This window comes from Leopardus geoffroyi, chromosome D3, assembly GCF_018350155.1.
Source record: "Leopardus geoffroyi isolate Oge1 chromosome D3, O.geoffroyi_Oge1_pat1.0, whole genome shotgun sequence".
Lineage (NCBI taxonomy): Eukaryota > Metazoa > Chordata > Mammalia > Carnivora > Felidae > Leopardus > Leopardus geoffroyi.
The window spans coordinates 40,355,212-40,381,734 of NC_059339.1; the positions used below are offsets into that span (position 1 = coordinate 40,355,212).

Here is a 26,523-nt window from a genome sequence, read left to right on the forward strand (position 1 = left end):
TCGGTCAGCAGAATGATCTGGAGGAATCCTGTATGTCCTGTCCAGTTCTTGGGATGTGATTCCATTCGACAAGCACTTGCAAGCTTTATCTTTCAGGCCCAGGAGCTTCAATTCACCAGCATTCCAGAATTCTGAATAGTGCAGAGGTAACTCCACATGCCCAGGTCAAAGAGTCGCCAATTCCAAAGGAGGCAAATCCAAATCAGTGAGGGTCTGACCAGACAGCCATAGCCACCCACCATGGGAAGAAGGGAGAACAGAAGCACATGAAAGAATATTCATCTTGTCCTTACAATACCCGGGGCAATGGGCTGGACACTGACAGGTGTTTTATTTGCCCTCAAAACAGCTCTCTGGCAGTATCTTGTCCAAGGTCACAGAACACAGAAGTGTCTGATGGAACAGATACAACATGAATAACATTTGACAAGATAATGATACTCTTGTGTGTCACTCAGTGCTGTCCTCTAAAGCTCTCCATACATATCTGTCCCTCGCTCCTTGGCAACCACAATTCTGTTCTGATAACTGGGACTGGAGCTGCGGAGAGCCTTTGTTTTACTCATTCTCTAATTTAACCTTTTCTTTTTTTATAAGAGGCTCGGTGAGGAAGAGAGGCCAAGCCTGTCTGGTAGGCACAGCCAATTTCTGAGTAACCAGCTTTAAAAAAAAATCTGTGTACACCCAGAAAAATAGCTTTGACAAATGAGTCAAGCCCAGATATATCTGTCGCTTGGCCAAGCCACCTTATGTGTTCTTTGGGTCCCGTACAAGGCGGTACATTCAGGGTACATGACGAAGGTGGCTCTCTGACAAATCCCTTCCAGGATATGTAGTCTTCAAAATCATCATGGAAGTGTAAGTAGGATAGAGTGAGAGAAAGGAAGATTCGGACCATACTTGCTTAATTTATTTTCTGAGGCACTGGAATGATCCCAATTCTTAAATACTCAAAAATGTTTGGTGAATATACTTAATGCCTCTGAACTGTACACTTAAAAATGGTTCAGGGGCGCCTGGGTGGCTCAGTCAGTTGAGCATCTGACTCTCGATTTAGGTCATGATCTCATGGTCATGGCTCCGGGCCCTGCATGGGGCTTGGCGCTGGGCGTGGAGCCTGCTTGGGATTCTCTTTCTCCCTCTATCTCTCTGCTCCTCCCTTGCTTGTGTGTGGAAGGAAGGAAGGAAGGAAGGAAGGAAAGAAGGAAGGAAGGAAGGAAAGAAGGAAGGAAGGAAGGAGAGGAAGGGGAGGAGGAAAGAAGGAAGGAAGGAAGGAAGGAAGGGAGAAAGTGGGAGGGAGAGAATGGTTGAAATGGTAGGTCTGATGTATCTTTTATCACACACAAAAAATCCCACCCTCCCTTCCAAAAAAAGCCTACAGCAGCTGAAGGTACTGGAATAAGCTACCTATCATCACATGCACAGTCATCAGGCTCATAAGAATACAAGGTATTTTTGTTACATTTTGTTTAAATGTAAAATACACGGCGTTCCTGGGGGATAAAAAAGAAGTTGGAAACAGAACCTTCTCACTCAATGGGAACGGGAGGTATAGATGCAGGGTGGCATAGTTGCAGTAATGTTTCTTGATTAGAGAGTTAAAAAAAGAAAGGAACCATCCGATTTTAAATACTTTTTCAGTTCTCAATTATTTTATGATGCCATTATCCTGAGTCTGACAGCTGCTTCCTAGGGACGTTGTTTTTGGCATTCCAGGACTGGAAAGCACTTTCCTGGTTTACCTGAAGCGGTTAAACGCGCACGACTAAGGACGGCATGAGAAAAGGCATTTGTGGTTGCCTGGTAGTGTCCTGTTATCTTTGAAAAGCATAACTATAAATTCTCTGGGTGTGTGGAGCTATTATGTTCCCTGATAAAATGAAAGCAGAGTGAGGACTTTCATTCCTGTTTCCAATGTTCATCCCTAACAGCCGATTGTGGGGTTTGGGGCTTGGTAACAAAGTAATGAAAATCTGCAGTGAGTGAGGTTTCCTCCAAGCCCTGGCAGCTGACAGAATGCTTGTTCCCCCAGCTCTTGAAGTAAAATGATACAAGCTTTTCTCAGACAATGAAGCCCTTGTGTGGAACAGCTGTCTCGGGGAGATGGCTCAGTGCTATTTGACAGTGGCTTGTATGTTACATAGATACGTCTGGTATTATCTGACCGGGAATGAAATGGCCAGATGGAACCAAACGCTCCCGACTAGGAATGCAGTCTAGCAATGTGGGTTAAAAACAGAGGCTCGGGTTTCAGCGGCCCTACGATGAAATACTGGTTGATTGTACTTGGAAATCTATCTTTGCCTCCTGAATTGTGGACAACTTATATGTGGAATTTTCAGGCTTTATCTGAAATAAACTGATAAACCTAGAGCGTGTGCAGGAGGCAGATTAATTCCACTTTAATTTTGCCTGGTAACAGCATCCAAGTTAGTGAAACTTGGCCTTGGGTCCCCCAGAAGGCTTGTGAGCCTTGGCAGCAAATGCGGGGCTGGAAATGAAACCTGAAAAGGGGTTTGCCTGGTTTCAGGTTGAGTTACGGAAGCTGTGCACAGTCATCGTTGTGACCGTCTATCGGTGCCATCACCAGGGTTACTCTGCCCAGGTGCCTGTGTTGTGTCCCGGCAGCCTGTGGGTGGCAAACAGAGAAGCTCTCTCTCTGATTTCTGCAACTCATCTGCCTCAAGCCTTATGTATTTCTAAGCAGGATGAGGTGGGTGTATTCTAGCTCCTTTCTATTTTATTCTCATCTTACTTTTGAAGTGACCTTCAAAAATTCCCCCCTTGCCCCAGGATCCCCCCCACACACCCATACACATATATGCATGTGCGAGCACATATGTGCACACACACACACACACACACACACACACACCCTGCATAGTCTCTTTTTTAAGGTCTGGCCACCCTGAAATTAGTGACCGCAGAGGAAGTGGCAGTAATGAAAAGGAAATCGTGTATAATGTGCCTTATGTTTAACCTTCTGGAATGCTCAGTTCAGTTTGCTCTGCACAGCACTGGGCACAAAGAAGAAGGTTTGGGTGCCAGAAGGACATTACAGAGCATCCTTTTGTGGGTGTGTTGCACTGGGAGTGGTCTCAGGGCTGAGGAGGGTGCTGAGGCATGGAGAGGTGGAGTGTGTGACCTGCAATGATCTTCTGTTCTCTAGGCCAGTGGGATTCCATCATTCCAGACTGCCTCTGTGCTGCAGAGAAGCAGGGATTCCAGAGAGGGACTGAGGCAAGATCTCTGATGGTTTTCTCTAACAACAACTATTCATGTGGGATATAATTGCAATGGACTTCAAACACAGCATTCAGTTCTTTTCTTCTGTGTTACCAAGAGAAACGTTTTATAATTTCATTCTATTCCGTTTTCAAAGGCTCAAGAACTATATTTTTCTGTGGGATGTGTATACTGCTATTATTTCATGGCTGTTGTAAATCGAGATATGGGTTGAAGTATAACCATCGTTTACGAGTAAGACTCTTGGATTATGAACTGGGAGAAAAAAAATAAAGTTAGCTGAGCTTTTGAAAACTTGCTCTGTACAAACAAAGCAATATTTTCTTCCATGTTTTAACCCTTTGGAAGCTTTTAGCTTATGAGACTATTTCTTTTTTTTTTTTTTTTCAACGTTTATTTATTTTTTGGGGGGACAGAGAGAGACAGAGCATGAACGGGGGAGGGGCAGAGAGAGAGGGAGACACAGAATCGGAAACAGGCTCCAGGCTCTGAGCCATCAGCCCAGAGCCCGACGCGGGGCTCGAACTCACGGACCGCGAGATCGTGACCTGGCTGAAGTCGGACGCTTAACCGACTGCACCACCCAGGCGCCCCTTATGAGACTATTTCTACTTGAGAATTCTCTATTCATTATTCCCTGAGTTTTGGCTCCTTTAAAAAAAAAAAAAAAAGAAGCATTCTTGTAAAATGCCGAGCAAGCACTGTCAGCCAGGAATGAAACAGATCCATGTTTTCTATGGAGACCTTTTGTTGACAGCAGGTCTGGATCACAAATGTGTTTGAGAAGCAGCTGGGCAATTGGTTGGAGAAATTCTTTTCAGGGAGGACACATTTGTAAATAAGAATGTCTCTACATGAATAATCCCAACTTGAAATCACACAGATTTGGTGTGACAAAGCCACATAAATTTCAAGTAAGTGGGTGGATCCACTTTTTACAAATTCCTTTTCCCTCTTCATCCCTAAAATCTACAACGTTGGGGGTGGGGGAGAAGCCAGGTGAGTGAAAAGAAGTCAGAAGTTGAGGATAAGGAGTTTAATTCATCCACAGACACATTCATCTTATTCCAGATGGCTTGGCTCTTCCAGCCTAAATCGGCCCAAATAGTGTTGTAAACAGAAACCCAAAAGGAATAATAGCCCAGCTAAGACTATATTAGCTAATTAATTAGTCAGGACTGTAACTTAACAAGTGATGCCAGACATGGTCAAAACCTTAAAGAATCAGAATGTGTAAGGTCTGGAATGTTGCAGCTAATTTGTTTTTCTAGTTAACAAAGACTTTGTAGACGAGTCTATTAGTTTCAAAACTTATTCCTTGAACAGGACACCAAGAATTACATGGGCACAGTCCGTGCCATTTGAAGGGCTTGAGGTCTGGGGGTGCCTGGGTGGCTCAGTCAGTTGAACATGCTGCTGTCAGATCCTCTGTCCCCGTCTCTCTCTGCCCCTCACCCACTTGTGCTCTCTCAAAAATAAATAAAACATTTAAAGAAAAAAAGAAAGGCTTGAGGTCTGGTTAGAGAGTCAGACATATAAATAGATCATGCTGGAAAGAATGTGGGAAGGGCAGAGACAGCTCTCTGCATGGGAATCTGAGGAGCAGTGGGGAGCGAGAGGGGAAAGGAGATAGGGCTTTCTGGAGGAGGTACACCTGAGCAGGGTGGAGGTTGGGGGGGAAGGGCTAGCATAGAAGGCATCCTCAGCTTGGTGTTTAGCTTGAGCAAGGGCTTCGAGAAGAGAGACAGCTTTTGAATTTGGGCAGTTGGTGACCCAGAGCACTGAAAGGGTGGGCAGAGGTAAGGCTGAACAGGTGGGCCATGCCTGCAAGCCCACTGAAGAAAGTTACCTGCTTACCCCATGGATGATAGGGAGCCATGGAAAAGCCCCTCTAGTTCCCCTAATGAAACCAGACCTCCAAGACTGGCATCCACACTGTGGATGGCCTTGTAGCCCTGATGATAATCAACTAGGGAACCCTGAGGGAAACATGGATTTGGGGAGACAAGAGGCATTGAGTGGATACTTAGATATGGGGGGCTGATATACACTGGAGTTATAAATTTGGGACACATAAACAAATTTCCAAAATAGCTGAAACCATGAGAATGATGAGCCCATTCAAGGGGGATCAGGGAAGAGGGCTCAGGACTGAATTTTGTGTTCAGCATCTACAAGGTAAAGAGGGAGAGCCCTAAGGAACAAGGAATGCAGCGTCAGAGCCAAAGACTGCATGTGGGAGCCTTTGGGCCAAATGAAGAGATACCCAGAAGAATAAGGAGTTAGGACTTCAACATTTGAATGTTGGGAGCACACAATGCAGTCCAGGACAAGGAAGAAGAGGAATTTTATATTAGCTGGAGGGGATCGTGAGATTGGGGAGGAGTTTCCCCCCTTAGGGGGGGAGAGACTGGAGGACACTCACGGGCATCCCTGGTTGTGCTATAGCACAGAGAGGCATAGGTCACAGAGACTGGGACAGACTTATGGAGCACGTTCTCAGAGCAGCCAGAAGGGAATCAGGCAAATCAGATGGGAGGAGTGAATGTAGGAAAGTCTTTTTGGTGGGAGCGGCTAACAGTCATGGAGAGGGGACGTTAGGAATGAATGTAAGTAATTTTCTCCTGGCACCTGGCATCTCTTTTGTTATCCAACTAGCCAGAAAGGTCTGCTGCTTGCCCATCATGTAGAACCCTCACACTCTTTAGAGGTTTAGGGGACTAGACCAGTATTAGGAGAGGCAGAACGTGAAGAATATTCCTGCGTGATTCAGCTTTCTTCATCTCATAGGAGGCACAGTTATCGCTGAAGACGAGGAGGCAGGGTTGAGTTGCAAGTGAGCAAGAGTCAGAAAGGGAGAGTCGGAGAGGGAGGGAGCAGAGATCATCTCAGAGGACTAAGGAACAGCAATGAAATCAGCTGAGTTTGAAAATTGTGGGTTCATAGTGGCACCGAGCCACAGGACTAAACACTGGAACACAAGATGGGAATATAGCTCTCCAGGCTAGCAGGACTTACCTGGCCTGCTCTGCACCTGAAAATGGACCTTGTTTTGCAAGAGAAGCTGCTTCTCATGAGGAGGGCTCTGACCCTTCATTTTGCCATGAGTTTGCTTCCTGCACAAGGCTCCAGCTGGGTGGTGTGGGTGTCCAGCACTGGCTAGGGTTCTGTCTCCTCTCTGTATCTCTGTCTCCCAGCAACCAGTTGGCCACTGTTCCAGCTCTTAGAGGTGGGAGAACTCTGCCAGACTCTGCCAGAAAACCTGGGCCCCTGAATAATTGTTATGACTTCCTTATACATAGAGACCAAAGAAATTATTGACCCCTGCCTAAATCTGCCTGAATGAAATCCACCAAATAAACAAATAAATAAATAAACAAATAAATAAATAAAGACATTCAAGAAAGGTTGGAGTATGAAGATTAGCAGGAGAAGTAATTCCCTGTTTTGGCGCATGACACCTTTTAGTTTCCCAGGTAAATGCCCAGAAACTAAAGAATGTCTACTACCTTCTAACCATTTTTGTCTGTTATTTCATTAAATAATCAGCAATCCCGTGAAGATAGTATAATGATTATTTGGCAGATAAAGAAAACAGAGTCTGAGAGTACAATAAAGTCTCCCAACATCAACCACTGGCAAGTGGCATTCCTGAATTCCACACCTATGCTCTTTCCAGTATCTTATGCAGAGAGAAAAGTTAGACTGGAAAAGGAGTATATTAGGTGAATTACGGTGTAGGTGGCAGGGCTGGGGGAGCGTTTGACCCAGCATGTCCACTGGATGGGAGTAGCAAGCTTCACCATCCATTGAGGGTATAGAAATATGTCTATCCCTCTCTGTTTCTGATGCCTGATGTGGGCACCTGACGATTGTGGAGTTGGGCGTAGTAGGTAAGAATCAGAAACAGGGAAACCACTGCCTCTGCCTATTCCATTCTAGAGACTTAGTTCTTCTTGGAATATTAAAAGATATATATGTTAATTATGCTTAAGGACTTCTTTTTTCAAATGGAAGGTCTCTCATCTTACTGAGGCCACCTACTAGTGTAGAAACATAGAAAATCACTTTCCCCTTAATGCATGTCCAACTGTCCAGATAGTGGTGATGCTGGTGACCTCGATGCAGCTTAAGTATGGGTACTGTCTCATGTGTGAATCCTGATAGACCCGGCTTGATTCTTCTCCAGTGTCTCCTGTTGCAGTTGTATCTGATTTTATGACCAGTTTTTGTCCGAATCCACTGAGGGACTGGGATGGTTCCACTTTTCTTTCTTGGCCCGGGAATTGCTGGACCCTGAAAGTCTTGGGAGAAGACGTGGGGAGGAGCAGTCAACCGCACGCCCCACAATGGCAGAAAAAGGGAGAGACAGCCATGCTTATGGATATGAGATACTGATCCCGACTCAGGTAAAAGTCCCGCATAGCCCCAAGGGAAAGGGTCTTTGTTTTACACTGTGGTCAGCACGCTTGCAGCTTTACCATGGACCCACTTGCAAGATTGAAAGAAATTATTCTTAGGGAGCCTGGCTGGCTCAGTCGGCAGAGCACATGACTCTGGATCTCGGGGTTGTGAGTTCGAGCCCTGCGTTGGGTGTAGAGATTACTTTAAAAATTAAATTAAAAAAGTAAATTGTCATCCTCTTCAGCCCTGTGCCTTGTATATCACCTCCTTATTCCCAAATAAAAATCATCCCCCATGGGGGTCAGTGGGAGGAAGGAGGTGTGCTCTTCCCTAACGTCTGGGCTTTTGTTTGCATATAGCTAGATTTAAAATTAGAGTTCTCATAAGAGACCCATCTCACACCCAAAATAGTCTTTCTCTGCTTCTTATTCTGATGTATCATCTTTAAAAGGAAAACCCAGACTTCAACCTTACGCCCACTAGCATCCCTTTCAAGTGATCCCAGTTCCTCCATTCTTTTCACAGCTGAAATGTCTTTGTGCAACAATTCGTGTGCATGTGCTTTGCTCTCCCATCTCAGTGTGGGCAGGGATGGAGTTTGCCGAACTGCCTCAGATTCTTCTATCAGCTAACTACAGCACCCCCCCCCCCAGTCCAGTGGTCCTAGCTAGGAAGTGTTGATAAAGGAAAGAAATCACCCTCACATGGCTTCATTTAAGTAGATTCAGACCCAGTTTTCAACACAGCACAAGGGATGGGGAGGGAGAAGACAGAGTCCCAGGCACTATAGGGCCGCCGGGGAAGGCTCTTCATAATTTGAGCCCAAATTTTCTCAAATGAAATGATGATATCTGCCCTGTCTCACAGGGTCCTGAAAGGATCCGGTTTGATGCACGTGTGAAAGTGCTTTGAAATACAAGGTAATTGGGACGCCTGGGTGGTTCATTTGGTTAAGTTTCTGACTCTTGATAGCGGCTCAGGTTGTGATCTTGCTGTCGTGGGTTCAAGCCCCACATTGGGCTCTGCGCTGAGCATGAAGCATGGTTAGGATTTTCTCTCTCCCCCTCTCTGTCTGTCCCTTCCCTGCTAGTGCTTTCTCTCTTTCTCAAAATAAATAAATAAACTTTAAAAAGAGATAAATACAAGATAATAATATAAATAAACAGATCTGTGCAAAAACCAAACAGTGATAACTTACCAAAAGATCTTCCTGGCTTTATGTGATGAACTAACCCAGGCCTGTGCTCTCTGTTATGATTCCCCATAGCCATCTACTGCAGGATGAGAAGTTTCTAGATTATGAGTGGGGGAGTTAGTATGGAGGTGCCCACCTCTGAAATGGAAGGAATTTAGTTCACCAGTGTCTTGGGTTGTTATTTTGTACTTCCACTGAGGAACAGACTACCAGCTGGGGAGGAAAGGAAAAGGAGAAAGGAATCTTAAAAACTAATTACCAGGGGTTTTATAAGACACCTAGGGAGACCAGACTTACCCACATACAAAGAGTAGCACCGCAAAACAGGGCCCATAATATGATTAAATATTACACAGGGACACCTGGGTAGCTTAGTCGGTTAAACATCCAACTTCGGCTCAGGTCATGATCTCATGGTTTGTGAGTTTGAGCCCTGCATCAGGCTCTGCGTGGAAAACTCAGAGCCTGCAGCCTGCTTCGGATTGTGTCTCCCTCTCTCTCTCTCCCCTCCCTGCTTGCTCTCTCTCTCTCTCAAAAATAAATAAACATTAAATATATGTATATGTATGTATATATATACACAGAATACAAATAGATGGTATAAATCTTCATTAAGTGGCATGCCAGCAGGAATACAGTAGAGACGCATTATTCTGGAAGATGCATTCAATGAAGGGTGATGGGTAATAAAAACTATTGACTACATCTGTGTTGAACAATCTGGAAAAGGTGTATGGGCCAGAGTGTGAAGGGAGCCAACTAAATGCAATCCCAGGAGCACATCTGCTTCATTAGCTTTTTTCTTCCTCAAAGACTACAGAACAAATATGAAATTTACCTTTAGGAGAAGAGAGTTATCGCCACACTGAGTGAATGTCTAATGGAAAAACAGAACAAACTCCGTTAGAGCTTTTTTCTTCAAAATTAAAGTGAGTTTTGGGATGCCTGGGTGACTTAGTCAGCTGAGCGTCTCAATGTGGATTTCAGCTCAGGTCATGATCATGCGGTTTGTGAGTTCGAGCTGCACTTTGGGCTCCATGGTGGCAGTGTGGAGCCTGCTTGGGATTCTCTCTCTCTCTCTCTCTCTCTCTCTCTGCCCCTCCCCAGTCACTCTCTCTCTCTCTCAAAGTAATTAAACTTAAAAAAAAAAAGAAATTAAAGTGAGTTTTTAGTTCTCTAGAAACAAAAGCGTGGAGGGCAAGGAAGTAGGAATTTCATCTGCTTGACCCAAGCCCTCCTGTTGAATGGCTTCTCCCAAAGCCCACATCAGCACCTCCTTTTCCTGGGCCCAGGAAAGATTATCACTCAGACACTGGAAATGCAAACAATCCTGGAGCCAGTAGGGAATTTCCACTCAAGGAACATGATGGCAAAAAGCTGGAAAACAGAAGGGCCACAACTTCATCCCAAATCTACAATCCAACTTTTGCTCCAAATCTACAGCTCTTGCCAGACCATGCTGAGGATGTCCCTTGTTCTGTTTTCAAGAAGACAGCCATCTGATTGGCTCCTACGTGGGTGGGTGTTGCCTGAAAGATTGTTTGGAGCCGTGCTTTCTTCTCATCTGAGAATCACTGTCTTACTCAGCTGCTCTCACTATAGTAATCTATTATACACTCAGGTTTTCAGGTGTAATGGAGAAACATTAGCTCAAAGTTTTGAGGCATATCAGAATAGCTGGGGGTTCTATGACGGTTCCCAGGGGCTCTGCCATACAAGCCAACAAATTGGAGACCCCTCAGTACAAGTTCTAAGCTTCCAGGATTCATTCTAAGGATTTGCTGGTGTCACAGCCGTACCCATCAGCAACATAATTCAGAGATGTTTCCAGGGACCTTAGAGTTTGCCTAAGCCACATGTTCACTTAGGAAATGCCTCCTCAGAACTGTCTCAGATCTGGGACAGGTGATCCAAAGCACATACCTGTCCCAGGCAACCAAGGATGTCTGATTTCCTTTGAATAATCCAGACTTTGTTTTTTTCCTCTTCTCTTCTGGGCAGAGCAAGTGTGGGGCCCACAGGTGGCATAACCAGAGAGGAATGGTAGTATCCTGGCCCTAGGTGATAACAAACACTTGTTTGTTTGCTGATATGTTTGCTACATATCAGACACTGTCCCAAGCGTTTCCTGTGTATTATTGCTTTTAACCTTCACAACAACCCTACAAATAGATACCATTAACCTTACTTTACATAGGAGAGAACAGAGATTGAATGACCTGTCCAGGGTAGGGGTTGGTAAGTATTGGGGCCAAAACCCTCAGTCAGCTCAGGGCCGGACCCTTAGCAACTGTGATGCTCTGTGTCTCCACATGCTTCTTCCTTTCTGCTTCAGGGGTGTGGAGAAAAGGAGAAGGGCCTCACATAAGCAAGACTGGAAAAGAGTAAACAGGCCTGAGGAATTGCTACCTTATGGCCATCAAGGGGAGCCCCTGGCTGTCACTGAGGAGGCGATTTCTGCACCTGGGCTGTTCGGTGGGACTGGTGACAGAGAGTTCATAAATGCCCTGAGTTCCGTGTGTGGGAATGCCAGAATATTTGAATAATACTTAAGTATAGTGTGCATCATAAACCATGGTCTAGCCTGGCAGGTTTTTGTTTGATTTGGTTTGGTTTTAATATTTTGAGAGAGAGTGCAAACAGGGGAGGGGCAGAGAGGAGAAGAGAGAATCCCAAGCAGTCTCAATACAGTCGCCACAGAATCTGATGCAGGGCTCAAATTCAGGAACCTTGAGATCATGACCTTGTGGAAGTCACGTGCTCAACCGACTGACCCACCCAGGTGCCCCTAGCCTGGAAGATTTAAACAGAGAAGAAAGTTACTAGAAAACCCTGTCACAATAAAGTTTTTTTTTTTTCTTTTGTCTTCTTCTCAGACCTTGTGGGGACTGAGGTCAAGAAAGAGAGACCTCATTCCACCCTGGGTCTCAGGCTTTGTAAATCCACAGCAAAACCGCGGCACTCACACTGCTTCGATCCTTTACTCCACCTCCCCGCAGAGATGCAGATTTCACCACGGAGCAAGTGCCCTTCTGAGGAGTCTCCCTGTCTATGCGGGGGCCAGGAAGGGGGAGCAGGGCGCCTTCTCCCCTTCCTCCCCGACAGGGAGGGCATGTTGAGAACTGCCTGGTGGCAGAGCTCCAGCAGTGCAGCTGTGCCCCCCGGTCCCCACCGGGTGGAGGGAGGGCCTTGGGACAATGCAGACCTCAGGACAGCTCTGTGCAGAGCGGTTCTGCCCGTCTCAGCATGCCCTCAGTTGAAAGGTTCTCGCCTTAGTCTGCACGGAAGACAAGAAGTAGCTTGCAAAGGAGATTTTCAGCACAGTGCATAGGGAATTAAACCTATATTAACAATAAAATTGGTCTGTGGAGTGGAAAAGCTGGAACGGTGCTGGCGTTCCCTAGGCAACAGGCTGAAAATGTTCATTCCTTAGAAAATCTTTCAACTGGCCATGGCGCTTTCCTGACAGTCCCCGTGGCTGAGCTCCGGAAAAATAATGAAGGTTATGGATAGGAGATGGTGAGTGCCAAGAGAGCGCCCCTTCAAGTCAGGATTGCTTTTCTTGTGTTTGGAGTTGGATTAGAAAAACGAGCTCGCAGACCATGATTGCTGACACAAATAAATCCATAACTATACTGAAAAACACTTGAAACTTATCCTTGCAATAAAAGGCGGGAGGGAAGAAAAACCTATTTGCCTCTTGGTAAGCTCCAGTGCTGTGATGGAAAACTCCGTTATTTCTAAGAAATATGTGTGATGAGCATGTGTTTTTGTCCAAGTCGATTTATACTTTCACCTAGCCTCTGTTCCATGGACTAGCAGCCCAACAGCAGCTGGGCTGAGTGTGTGTGTGTGTGTGTGTGTGTGTGTGTGTGTTCACGTGCTGTATGTGTGCAGTTTTTCCTAATTATTGCAGCATAACTTCCTCTTTGCTTTACCAGACTAAATCGCCACAGTGAGACATAATGTGTAAACTTCTTGTATGTTTGCTTTTTTCAGTTCTAGGGAAAATCCGAACTGCAGTGGGCAGTGCCCAACTTCTCATGGCCCAGAAATTCTACCAGTTCAGAGAACTGTGTGAAGAAAACCTGGTAGGTAACATTCCCCATCACTACCACTTCCCAGCTAGTCAGGAGAAGATCATGTTGTCAAGGCTGCCACAACTAATTTGGAACCCTCTCTCACCTGAAATAGAATTTTCTGAGGAATCTAATTTCCTGCTTTTCTTAAAATTACAAGTATTTAGGGGCGCCTGGGTGGCTCAGTCGGTTGAGCATCTTACTTCAGCTCAGGTCATGATCTCATGGTTTGTGGGTTCGAGCCCCACATTGGGCTCTGTGCTGATGGTTCAGAGCCTGGAGCCTGCTTCAAATTCTGTGTTTCCTTCTCTCTCCACCCCTCCCCCACTCACTCTCTGTCTCTCAACAACAAATAAGTGTTAAAAAATTTTTTTTAATTAAAAAAATTAGAAATATTTATTTTATACTTAAATAATCTTAAAAGAAAAAATCCAATCAAGTTAAAACTCCATTTCCTGCCTTTTTTTTTTTTTTTTTGGTAACTGAAATGTTTCCAATTTCCTGGCTTTCCCAGGGCAGCCCTGATTTCAGTATTCTTACCAAAGTATGGAGCAGCCTGATATTTCAAAAATGATATTACCGAAAACCATTTTGGATAATGATGTTCCTTCTGAAATAGCCATCAGTGCCTACCTCATCATTAGGGTTCTTGATTTTAATTTAAGGCCAGAGGTGGACGGCATCACAAAGTGTAGATTTGATCTCCTTGAGACAAATGAGTAATTCATCCTTGTTGGACGTACAAAAACCAAATAAAGTAAAATGAAGAGACAGAAACACCACTAGCATCAACAACATTTTTTTTAAAGGGACTACAAAAGACAAGGGCAAGAGCTTCCTCACGTATGTCTTTTCAAAGAAACTGCTACTATTCTCTGCAAGTGTCCTTCCACAATAGCTTTTATTGGTCAGTTGTTGGTCATGCTTCCTCTAAAATAAAATGAAAAGCCACTTGTTCATCTTGTGGAAAGTAAAAACATGATTATTTGCAATCTCATTGACTAGGATTTTAGAGTTTTAACCACATCTTGTTAACAAGGACAAATATAGACTGGAGGGGATTTATCAAGACAGGGTTCAATCAAGAGAAAGTGGAAAGCCTGCAAAAGTTGGTGTTCTCGGTCCCTCTTCACCAGACTTTTCTTTCTGAAACTCCCCTTTGGGGCTGTCCTTCACCTCCTCCTCACACCCACCCCCCACATCTGTAGTTTGTTTTCCTCTCCCTCAGCAAAAATCCTTCCACCTTCCCAGAAATTCTGTTCTGGATTATGGGATAACATAGGTTAGTAAATGTATTGATAAGTGAATTCAACAAATATTTTACTGAGCTTCACTCAGTGCCACGCACAGAATTCCTGCTAATTTGTAAACTTGCTAATGTGTCACAGATCCTCATTAACATGGTTCTGTGCTCTTCAAATGTATGAAAGTTCATAGAAAGCTGTATTTCTCAAACTGCCTAAAAGATACATGGAAGCCAATATGTACGCCCTATAGGGCAAACAGCACACTTTTTCACAGAATTATATAATAAGCAGGTATGTTATGAAGTAGAACACAAACACTGTGCAAAGTTTTGATGATGAAATTGCAGACAAAACATTTTGAAAATTTCGCAGACTTCTAGGAAAGGTTTGTTAAAGCCAGCTTTTGACGTTTCCTGGTTCCTGATAGGCTCACGTGCCTGAGCAGCGAGAGGAACTTAGTTGGAAATGTGGGCAGCATGTTAGAGGCAGGAAGTGGGACTGCGCCTCGGGTGGAGGGCCATGGATGGCTGGTCAAATCGTGCCTCAGAAGGGAAGGTTCAAAGCCCAGTATGTGCCAGAAGCCATGGCAAGAGCTTTAGGATATATGATCTGGTTAAATCCTCAGAGTGACCCTATGGAGCAGATAGTGACATTATTTTTATGACAACTTTACAGTTGAGGAAAATGGGCATGGAAAAGCTAAATAACTTGGTCAGGAATGAAAAACAAAAACTAAAAATCAATCAATCAGTAACTTGGCCAGGGTCAGCTGGTAAGAGGCAGAGCCCAAGATTCAAATCCCAGTCTATCTGACCTCAGTGCCTGTTTGACATCCCCACCACCAGCCCCCAAAGATTTGAGTTCTAGCCCACGCCCTCCTAGAGGGACATGGGCAGATCAGTCAGCCCCACCTTCTCTGCAGCAGGAAGCGTGGTGGCCTGGTGGTGGCATTTCTTAGGTCTATAAAGCTGCACAAAAGCGTCCCTAAGATTGGGCACAACCAGACCCAGCTCTCCTTTCTTGAGTTCTTACTCTGAGGAGGAGAACACTTGAAAACACCTGAATATTATCCCAGACTTGACTTTCAGGCATAGAATAAATGGATGAGCATTACTTTTTCCAACAAAACTAAACTCAGGAACCCAGCCCCCCCTCATCCCTCCACACCCTCCATCACCTCTAACCTCCAAGTGGCCTGGTTCAGACTAAGGCGAGGGCTGCAACTCTCTACGCATGGGATGTCACATGACCCACAGTTTCTCTTTCTGTCTGCTTCCCCATCTGTCCCCTTGATGACACAGGGGCAGTGATTCTTGGTGAGGAGGGACCAAATCGCCCATCATACAGAATTAAACAAACTCTTTGGGCCTACCAAACAATCATTTCATCACTGCTGCACTGAACCAATTTAGCCGATAGGCTTGTGACCTAAGAGACTGTAGTCAACTCCAAAATATGAGCAATTTGGTTCTTAGTTACCAGTGAGATGAGGAAGACCATAAAACTCCATTTGCAATGTACTTTGTTAAAGCTATTATCTGTTCTAAACCTAGATGTTAAGAAAAAAAAATTTTTTTTTATTTTTTTTTTAACATTTATTTATTTTTGAGACGGAGAGAGACAGAGCATGAACGGGGGAGGGTCAGAGAGAGAGAGAGGGAGACACAGAATCCGAAACAGGCTCCAGGCTCTGAGCTGTCAGCACAGAGCCCGACGCGGGGCTCGAACCCACGGACCGCAAGATCATGACCTGAGCTGAAGTCGGCCGCTCAATTGACTGAGCCACCCAGGCGCCCCTTAAGAAAATTTTTTAACTTACTAAATGAAAATGCTGCAGAGAAACTCTTTAATTCAGGTGTCACTAGGCTAGGGTTTAATACTGAACCAAATACTAACAAACTTTAGAATTTACGTCTTCAGTGAATTCTAGAACTATGGACAGTTTTAGAAGTATAAGTTTATAAATACATTTTAACTTGTATTTATTTTGAAGGCAGACCAATAATGCTAGTCCGTCAAAGGGCTAAAAAGTTCTTTCCAACCTATTAACTTTTCCAACCTATTAACTTTGATGAGCACTGACCTTGCACTTCCTGGAAGTTTTTTTTTCTAAGTTTATTTATTTATATTTGAGAGAGAACACAAGCAGGGGAGGTGCAGAGAAAGAGGACAGAATCTGAAGCAGGCTCCAGGCTCTGAGCTATCAGCACAGAGCCTGATGTGGGACTTGAGCTCATGAACTGTGAGATCATGACCTGAGCCAAAGTCAGATGCTCAACCGACTGACCCACCAGGCGCCCCTGAAAGTTGGTTTTTAAATTTTTTTTTTTCAACGTTTATTTATTTTTGGGACAGAGAGAGACACAGCATGAACGGGGGAGGGGCAGAGAGAGAGGGAAACACAGAATCGGAAACAGGCTCCAGGCTCTGAGCCATCAGCCCAGAGCCCGACGTGGGGCTCGAACTCACGGACCGCGAGATCGTGACCTGGCTAAAGTCGGACGCTTAACCGACTGCGCCACCCAGGCGCCCCTGAAAGTTGGTTTTTAAAGTACAAAATGGGGGCACCTGGACGGCTCACCCGGTTGAGTTTCTGACTTCGGCTCAAGTCATGATCTCACAATTCGTGAGTTTGAGCCCCATATCCAGCTCTCTGCTGTCAGCCCAGAGACCACTTTGGATCCTCTCTGTCCCCCTCTCTGTGCCCCTCCCCCACTCGCACTCTCTCAAAAAGTACATAAAACATTAAAAAAAAAAGTACAAAATGGCCTCAGGTTATTATGTGGCATGAGGTTTCACAGTATATCCAATTGGCTTTAATACCCACAGGTAACCCAAACTGACCCAGATGTAAGCCTCTGACATCTGGAAGCTCCCACCCCCATAACCATGAATCCCTTTAGCTACCATTGGCAGTAGTGATTAATATTGGGCATGACACCTTCAGTCTCCGAGTTATGTTTTTTCTGTTTTACATCATATAAATTCATGGTTCATACTTTCTAGTACCTGTCAGAGATATAGGGATGGGGCAAAAAAAAAATGTCAATCCTTAAACACTGAAGACTGTTTAATATTATCTAGAAAGTGGGTCATTACAGACATCTATGTGTAATGTATAGATATGTGTTCTCGCATTTGCTATTTTATGTTATGGTTGATTTAAAACCAATTCATTTCCCAACGATTTAGTAAAAGTCCTTGTGAGCGCCTGAGTGGCTCAGTCAGTTAGGCATCCGACTTCAGCTCAGGTCATGATCTCACGGTTTGTGAGTTCGAGCCCCACATCCGGCTCTGGGCTGACAGCCCAGAGCCTGGAGCTGGCTTCAGATTCTGTGTCTCCCTCTGTCTGCCCCTCTGCTGCTTGCATTCTGTCTCTCGCATTGTCTCAAAACTAAATAAACATTAAAAAAAAAAAAAAAAGTCCTTGTATGATAAAATGACTTCCTATATTAGTAACATCTTAATTGTTAAACACATGGTACATTAAAAGTGCAGTTATTTGGGGGGCACCTAGGTGGCTCAGTAGGTTAAGCATTCAACTTCAGCTCAGGTCAAGATCTCGAGGCTTGTGAGTTCAAGCCCTGCATCAGGCTCTTTGCTGTCAGCACAGAGTTGCTTCAGATCCTCTGTCCCCCTCTCTCTATGCCCCTCCCCCACTTGCACTCGCTCTCAAAAATAAAATAAACATTACAAAATATTAAAAATGCAATTATTTTCTTACTCATCATTTGTTTACCCTATTGTTTCCCTCAACATGACTGTTAAAACAAGTCTTATTTTAGATTTCTTATCTGTTCTCTGAATAAGTTGGATGACATGAAGTCAGGTTCCAGCTCCACTATCCTCCCCACCCTCCACCCCCCAGCCCCCACCCCCCACCCCCGCCGAAGATGGTGTCTTCATTTAAATATGTTTTTTAATGTTTTTTTCCCAACGTTTTATTTATTTTTGGGACAGAGAGAGACACAGCATGAACGGGGGAGGGGCAGAGAGAGAGGGAGACACAGAATCGGAAACAGGCTCCAGGCTCTGAGCCATCAGCCCAGAGCCCGACGCGGGGCTCGAACTCACGGACTGCGAGATCGTGACCTGGCTGAAGTCGGACGCTTAACCGACTGCGCCACCCAGGCGCCCCTCATTTAAATATGTTTTAATGCATCTTGTCATAGTTTTTTGAAAAGTTTGGATTCTCTCCTCATACCACATTGATAGATGTTGTATTACAAAAGAAGAGTTTTACAACCTTGACATTTGAGAATCACTGACTCAGATGAGTGTATAAAATTACCATTTGAAATGAAATCTTTTAAGAAGAGTCAAACCCATAGAAAGAAAGAGGAGAAAAGTGGTTGCCAGGGGCTTGGGGGGTGGGGGAAAGGGAAGACATTGGTTGAAAGGGTACCAACTTTTGGTTATAAGATGAATAAGGTCTGAGAATTTAATGTACAACATGGTGACTATACCTGATAACAGTGTATTGTATAACTGAAATTTGCTAAGAGTAGAACTTAAATGTTCTCACACACACACACAAAGATAAGTATGTGATGTGATGGATGTGTTTATTAATTTTATGGGAGGAGTCTGTATACAATGTGTACATATATCAAATCTTCGTATTGTACACTTTAAATATCTAACAATTGTATGTTTCAATTATTCCGTAATAAATTTTTATAGATAGATAGATGATAGATAGACATGATAGATAGATAGATAGATAGATAGATAGATAATAGATAATAGATGATAAAGAGAGAAAGAAAGAAAGAAAAGAAAGAAAGAAAAGAAGAAAAAGGAAGAATTACCATTTGTAGCCTCACTTTTATCTCCTATTTGAAAGCCAAAAGGAACTCATCCCCCTTATGTTATTTGAAATATTTGAAAATGCCCCTTTGGTCCTGTGCTTGTTGTCATCGATTGCCTCTAAAGCACGAATGTTTTTCTTTCTCTTGTGCAGAATCCCAATGCTCATCCAAGGCCCACTTCCCAGGATCTGGCGGGGTTCTGGGACATGCTGCAGTTGTCCATAGAAAATATTAGTATGAAATTTGATGAACTTCATCAGTTAAAGGCCAATAATTGGAAACAGATGGATCCTCTTGACAAGAAGGTAGAACAATGTAGATTTTGTATGGTTCATTTAAAAACCTGCACAAACACTGGACAGTCTAAATAGGCTTCTGCATTCAGTCTTGCTGTTTACAATGTGAAATGGAGCTGATATCATATTAATCTCATTGTAATGACAATGTTTACATAGTAATCATTTGGGATATTATCTGTAATATGTTTCAGGCATATTTTTAAAGAAAAACCTGTCTTTGTGAATTGGAAAATGGGAATGTGGCTTTTTTGTTAATTAAACTTTAAGTTAAACCATTTTAGTCACTGGAAGGAACTGCCTCCATTTTGCTTTTTAAACTAAAATAAATGACATCTTCAGTGCATGATTATATAGAGCAAGAGTTCAACTTCCTTACACCCTAGGATGTGTTTCTGAGAAAAATAGGAAGCCCTGAAAACTAACCGACTTTGATAATCATTTCATAAATATAGTAATAAAGAAACCGCTGTTGTTCAAGGTTAAAAATATACACCATAAAGGTTCACAGTAATCATAAATGTTGGGATTTTTTTTTTTTTAAAGAGTTTTACTTTTGGTTGACTTGACTTGGGGAATATTGCTCACTGGGTTTCTCATTCAACAGTTTAGAAATAAAGGTTCAAGTTATTTTACTTTAATTAATAAACTGCAGTTTTCACATTTGATTATGGTGGTTCCACCAGACTCACACAGGTATCCAATACCCACCTCCCTAGGTTGGCCTGTCATGCATGACTTTCTTAACTCTGCTTTCCAATGGCCTGAGGTTGAATAGTTCCAAGAGATTCAGCCTCTAAACATGAGGCTTGTGTGTTCCCAATGAAGCTCCGGTAGCCTGCCCTTTTCAGATCTTCTTGCCTGTCAGAGAGCGAACAGTAATCCAGTCCATTTTGCTGCTCTCCATCATGGTATCCGGGTTCATACATTCAGTGGACTCCCAGAAGAAAGCCAGTTCCAAGGGCCGATTCATAATCAGCGAGAGGGTCAGTGTCATTGTCCCTCATCTCCAATTCTATCACCATTGACCAGGGGTTTTAGTGTTAAGCATCAAAGTACCATTGATATATGTGTGGCCTCTTATGTGGGAAGCCAAACATCCGCACTCAATCTAGTTTTCTTTAATCTGTGTTTAAAACTATGTACTAAATAAGCTTTTAAATTGTTCTTATTTTAAGAAAACACGACAGATGTACACACATACTGGTAATTTAGTTTTTAGAGCTGATCCATCTAATTCTCACTCATTGGTTTTTTTAAATATTATTTTTTTTAAGTACAAGGAAAGGAAGATATGGCTAAAAAGTTTCCAATATTCATACTTTTCCAAATATCACCAAGTTACCCAACAGTGAAGATTTAAAATGTCCAAAATTTGTGATGCTAAGAATTGACATATGTAACCTGTCGACACGTACACAGTGAGTCATTAGTGAACTTGATTTCTAAATTTTTATACACTTTGTCTATGACCAGAGCTTTTCAGCACCCCATGAACTTGAGGGGAAGAAACAAATGAGCACAATCAGAGTGGGCCAAATGCTGTTTGCCCTCTGGACTTCCCTTTTCTGTCCACACAGACTCCACCTTAATCAGCCTGCGGGCAATTCCAATGTAATAAATTTATCTAGGCACTTCACCCAGGCAAGCAAGGAGGATTTGCTGCAATGAGTTTAAGTATGAAGATACAAAGAGTATACGCCTTTGGAGAATCCTAAAATCCCTATTTTAAGATAACTGTCACATCCGTGTCATGAGAATTGAAGGTATCTTACTAAAAATGAAAACAGCAGATTCATATGGACCTTTTTGGAGAGTCTGAAAACTCATTATCCTTTTCTTTAAATTCCTTCGTGGTTTAGATTCGCAGCTTGCCCACTGCATTTTCTTTTTTTCTGTGACCCAAGTGTTGAATGGCCTTTATTTTTGCAGTGGCACTTTAAAATATCCAACCATTTCATAGTTTGCTGATGCTGAGAGGAGGAAGACCTCTTTCAGTCCTGGGTTAAATTTTCAAAGCACAATGTCTGTTCCTGTGATGCGAATTGCCTTCTGGGCCACCACAACCGTCCTGAGGCCCCTAAGGAGTGACATCCCAGCGGGATGTTTTAGGAGCCTATCTGGGAACGGATTCCACCCCCCCCCCCGACCCCCCTCCCCCACCGAGTGGAGGAACCATCAGTGTCCTCCCTCCAGGGTGACCCCGGAAAGTCTATTGCTGTGTGTTTGTGTGTGATGTGCAGACGGGTATAACTCACAGTGGCATCGACAAAGCTAAAGAACACAGTCTTATCATCTCTTCTTCCTCATTTGGCCTTTTAGGTTTGGATGGGTGGGCCCGGGGAGAGAGGACGGGGATGTTTTTAAACTCTGAGCCGAGCTTGCACCCGCAGCCTCGCCTCCTTACAGGGGACGCAGGGTCCCCAGAGGCTGCTGCTGCCGCAGCCACCCTAACCCATCCCTGGCACCCGGAAGAGTCTGGAGCCTCCAGAGAGAACCACACTAAATATGCCGGGAGCCGCAGCCTTTCAGCAGAGGGCATTTTAAATACCCACATCCTTCCCTTGGAGAGACTAGTTCTGCAATTCGGCCTTACCCTTGGCCTTAAGCTTACCGGTATCCTTTTTTTTCCCCCCTGCATCTTTTGAATACCCAAGCCAGAATAATAAAGAAATATATATATGTACATTTTTTATATGTACATATAAAAAATATATATATGTGTGTGTATATATATATATATATATATATACAGAGTGCAGATCAGAACTAACCACCTTTAGGTTTAAAAAACAAACAAAAAAACCCAAAACCAAAATCAAAACAAGTGTGCGTGTTCTAACTACTGACCTATCCCAGTTTTTCCCAAGCTTGTCCTGAGAAGCTGTGTAATGTCCTGAACCTTCTGCTTTGATCAGGAGAGAAGGGCCCCTCCTCCAGTGCCAAAGAAGCCGGCGAAGGGCCCCGCGCCGCTGATCCGGGAGCGCTCGCTGGAGAGCTCGCAGCGCCAGGAGGCCCGCAAGCGCCTGATGGCCGCCAAGCGCGCCGCGTCCGTCCGCCAGAACTCGGCCACCGAGAGCGCCGAGAGCATCGAGATCTACATCCCCGAGGCGCAGACCCGGCTCTGAGCGCCCCGCGCGCCCCGCCGCGCCGCCTCCGCGCTCCGTCCTCCCTCCGCCCCCTCCCCGCCCTCCGAGCCCGTCCGTCCCGGAGCTCAGTGACTTCCACTGTCGCGGTGTAGTTGTCGGTCTTGCAGGAGCCGCCCCCCTCCCCCCAGTAGCCCCAGCCGCCCGGACCGGTTTGCCCACGTTCTCCACCGAGCTTCGCCACCCGTACGGACGCGTCACCCACCTGCCTCATCCGGAGAGCCGGCCTTTCTTTTCTCGGCAGAACCAAACCCACCTGTGTAGAAATGGCCCCTTTAGGTCGCCCACCATCCTCAGTTCTCCCAAGCTAGTCTGTCCCTAGAGCTCAGCAATATAAAACCATAGGGTATTTCAGAAATCCAGTAGCACAGGGTGAGCCTTTGGGACTTAACCGTCTTCCACGTGAAGGAAACTAGGGCTCCGATTCCCTTTATTTCCCCTAAACGGTTATTATTTTGTCAAGCAGATGGAGCACTTTATTTCCAACCTCAGAAATCACGCCATCTCACCGGAATCGATGAGTGACAATCCTAGAGGGGACGAAGTGGGGCTGGATATGTAGTGGGGAAGGGAGGAGCAAACTCTGCAGGTGCTGGGGCTTACCTGCTTCACTCACAGCTGCACAAACTGCCTCACTGTTACTCCATCCATCACTGCTTCAAATGTTTCCATCAGCAGAAGATTGTAAATTCGATCTTTCAGGGAAATTAATCTATTCTGAAAGGCAATAAAATGAAGAAAGGCAAGGAAGCACTGCTAGTTTAAGATATACTACATAAGGGATTTTTTTTTTGTCCTATTATTAAGAAACTTTAGACCTGAAATGTTTTATCAACTTTTACTGTACTATGTGTATTATATTGTTGTGATGGTGGGGGGTCTTTAAAGGGGAAAGCGTTGGTCCTCTTAACGTGTTAGTGTCCATCCTGGGGGGCCTACCTACTAGCATATAAGTACACACCTGGTCAAGAAGTGCTGTAAGTGGCAGCGAGGGTGTTTTCGGAGAGAAGTTTGGGTTTTCCTGTCATCCCTTTGAATGCTACACATCCATCTGTTGTAACCCGGTAGTTTGTAATGCAGACATATTTTCGCCTTTGGTCTTCTCTCACTCCTAGCCAGAGTCCTACCAGTCTCCAGCATAAGGATTTCGTCCTATGTCAAACCGATAAAATAAATTCTCTACCCAAGTAGACACGCGGCCTCGTTCCAAAGAGCTGCCTCTCATCTTGAGGTCCCAGGTGGTGAGAGAAGAAATTTGACCTCAGCAGTTCAGCAGTCACGAGGAAGGGGGGAAAGTCGTGATTCATAAGCACTGAAAGAAACCCAGGCTTTTGGCAGAGAATGTGAATTTACACTTTTAGTCCTGACGGATGGGCAGTGTGCGCTAAGCATCTAGCTGAAGTTATCTTTAAACGCCCTTACTCGTAGCAGTTTAAACATTTAGGATGTGGTGATCTTAAAGTATCACTGACATTTTATGTCCAGCTCCCACTCTAAAGCATTAGAAATTACCCTTGAAAAATGACAGACTAAAAACACACATCAAATAAGCTTGCACCAGAACTTTTTTTAAAAAATATACTCTCGTAGCCAGGTGCTAATTTATTTATGAAATTAAGAAAAGTGATGGGTTCTGGCAACAACTATTTTCATGGTCACATTCTAAAACCACTAGGGAATTCGCTACCTCTCAGAGCCACTGATGCTTTGAGCTATCTTTATAAACAGGGCACAAATGTTTACTGCTGTGGTTTACAAGAAAAGGGCTACTAACCTATTTAAAAACCAACCAACCAACTTTTAACTAGGGTGGACAAAGCACCTTGAGTGCTTTGCAAAATTGGAGCTGACAGAGATTTTGAACTTCAAGGGTTCGCTTGTTTTAAAAAGAATACACCTTTTCTTCAGTTTGTAGCAGCAACAGAAGGTCACACAAAGTTTGCAGCCAGTAAGGCCATCTGCCACCTTGGGTAGCCTATAGTCCCATTCAATCCTGAAAATGACTTGGAACTCATAGATTGACGTGAAGGAAGCGACATCCATCGGAAGACCCATGTTCCCAACTACAGCTCCGTGCCCTGAGGTAGAGAGAAGATTGGGATTAAGAAATCGATTTCTAATACGACTCAAGATCATCCTACAGTATTTTCTTTGGAAACTGGTTTAGCCCAGGATATTTTAAAGAGAGACAAGAGAAGGCCTATTTATCTTGTCTATGTGAATGGTATTTGTATATTCATAAGCTATTTTTGGTAAGGATTTTAAATCTTTTAGCCGAATGCCTACAGGCATCATGACCCTTGCCTTCCTTAAAACACAAATTGTACAAACACTTTATAAAAAGCTAATTATTGATCTTAAAACACGACCCCACATAAAGCTGCTTGTTAACCACTTGCCCCCTTAAGCTGACATCCATGAGCATAACCTTTGTCACATTGTTCTTTTTGATGTAATTTGTAGATATGTTTTTTAGTTCATAATGGAAAATGTATGTACCCTGAAAAATTACTTATTTTGTTTAACTTTGGTATAAAGCTGTTTGGGCATTTTCTTGGGGAGGGGGGGAACTACAAAAGAAGTTTGTCTCCCACATCAAAAAACGTTCAAAGAAATTAAGTATTTATTATATTTTTTGCAGATGTTTCCATACAATTCACATAACCTTTTTGTAAAGAGAGATGAAGAAATGGATTAAAGATTTTTAATATTTGAAATGGTAAATAGAACTAATTTATTTGTAATATATTTCTGTTATTTATAGATGTTTCCTTAATGTTTTACTGTGCATTACCACTTTAATTTAAGCCTTATCCTTGTGAATTTACCATTTCTTTTTTAAAACATGTCTAGATGCATATTTTAAATAACTGGAATGTAAATCACTAGCATATCTGAATTCCCAATGTAATTTTTAAAAATTATTTTGGTTTGGAAAAAAAAGATTCATTTGAAAGCCTTCAGATGGAGGGGTGGGGAACATTTTTATGGCTTTATGAAGTGGAATTTCATAGGCTTATTTACCTAGATTGTGTGTGGACAAAAAAAAAAACAAAAAAACAAAACTGTAAATAGATGAATGTTTCCCATAATGTAAAAAGAAGAAATTAATAAAATAATTAATGCACTGCTTTCAGGTCTGTGTGTTTTCACTACAAAGTCCTGCTTCTTCCAAAATACAAGTAATTGTCTTTGGAGGGAATAATTAACCAATGAAGAAGTATATCATTCTAACTTTTATTGTTAGAATACAATAAAATACACATTTAGGTTAGCCGCTGGTGAGCAGATGGGTAGACTTTGTGTCCTATGTAAAGGATCAAAATACTGAAAACCAAAAGGCTTTTTACCATGGCCTTTTACCATACACGATCACGCATATATGAAAGTTTCAGATGAGAGCTGTATATTTGTGAAAGAAATTATCGGCCTCTCAAACGTGCAAACCTGTACAGATTTTACCCACCTGGATATCTTTGCAAACATTTCATCAGTTTTGTTGCCTACACGGTTCCTACCCTGGAGGAGATAGGGGAAATCAGAATAATGCTTTGTGGTTTTAATTTCATCCCCGAAGTAATGAAAAACTGTGGTCACTGAGGCTTAGTGACTTGCCCAATGGGACACTACTATTAAGTGACAGATTTGAATCCAAAAATCTGAAACTTTGTTCAGCTTCCTCTTCAGTAGGGTCTCTATCATTCTTCCCACATTTAAAATGGATAATTATTTGCCACTGTCTGTTTCCGCTGATTTTCATCTCAGTCATATTCATAAACCTTACTTGAAAAAAATTTTTTTAATTTAATTTTGACAGGGAGAGACAGAGCGTGAGTGGGGAAGGGGCAGAGAAGACACAGAATCTGAAGCAGGCTCTATGCTCTGAGCTGTCAGCACAGAGCCGTCGCAGGGCTTGAACTCACGAGCCCTGAGATCATGACCTGAGCTGAAGTCCGATGCTTAACTGACTGAGCCACCCAGGCACCCCATAAACCCTACTTTATACACAAAAATACAGATTTACCTCCCGCCCCCATAAAGGTAAATTAGAACGTTTTGTGAAGTGGACTTGAACTTCTCTGAAAATGCCAAAGTCTAC

General features: G+C 43.5%; 1 protein-coding gene across 12 annotated transcripts in view; it reads left to right on the plus strand.

Moving 5' to 3' along the window:
- DLGAP1 (DLG associated protein 1) overlaps positions 1 to 25,556 on the plus strand; it is a 902,804-nt gene extending 877,248 nt beyond the window's left edge. For all 12 annotated transcript variants that reach the window (XM_045459777.1, XM_045459780.1, XM_045459781.1 and 9 more), the window contains 3 exons: positions 12,845 to 12,936; positions 19,135 to 19,287; positions 22,197 to 25,556. In XM_045459777.1, coding sequence (XP_045315733.1) covers positions 12,845 to 12,936; positions 19,135 to 19,287; positions 22,197 to 22,406 — 455 coding nt within the window. In that variant the 3' untranslated portion in view covers positions 22,407 to 25,556. The remainder of the gene's footprint in view (positions 1 to 12,844; positions 12,937 to 19,134; positions 19,288 to 22,196) is intronic.
- Positions 25,557 to 26,523: the final 967 nt, after the last annotated feature.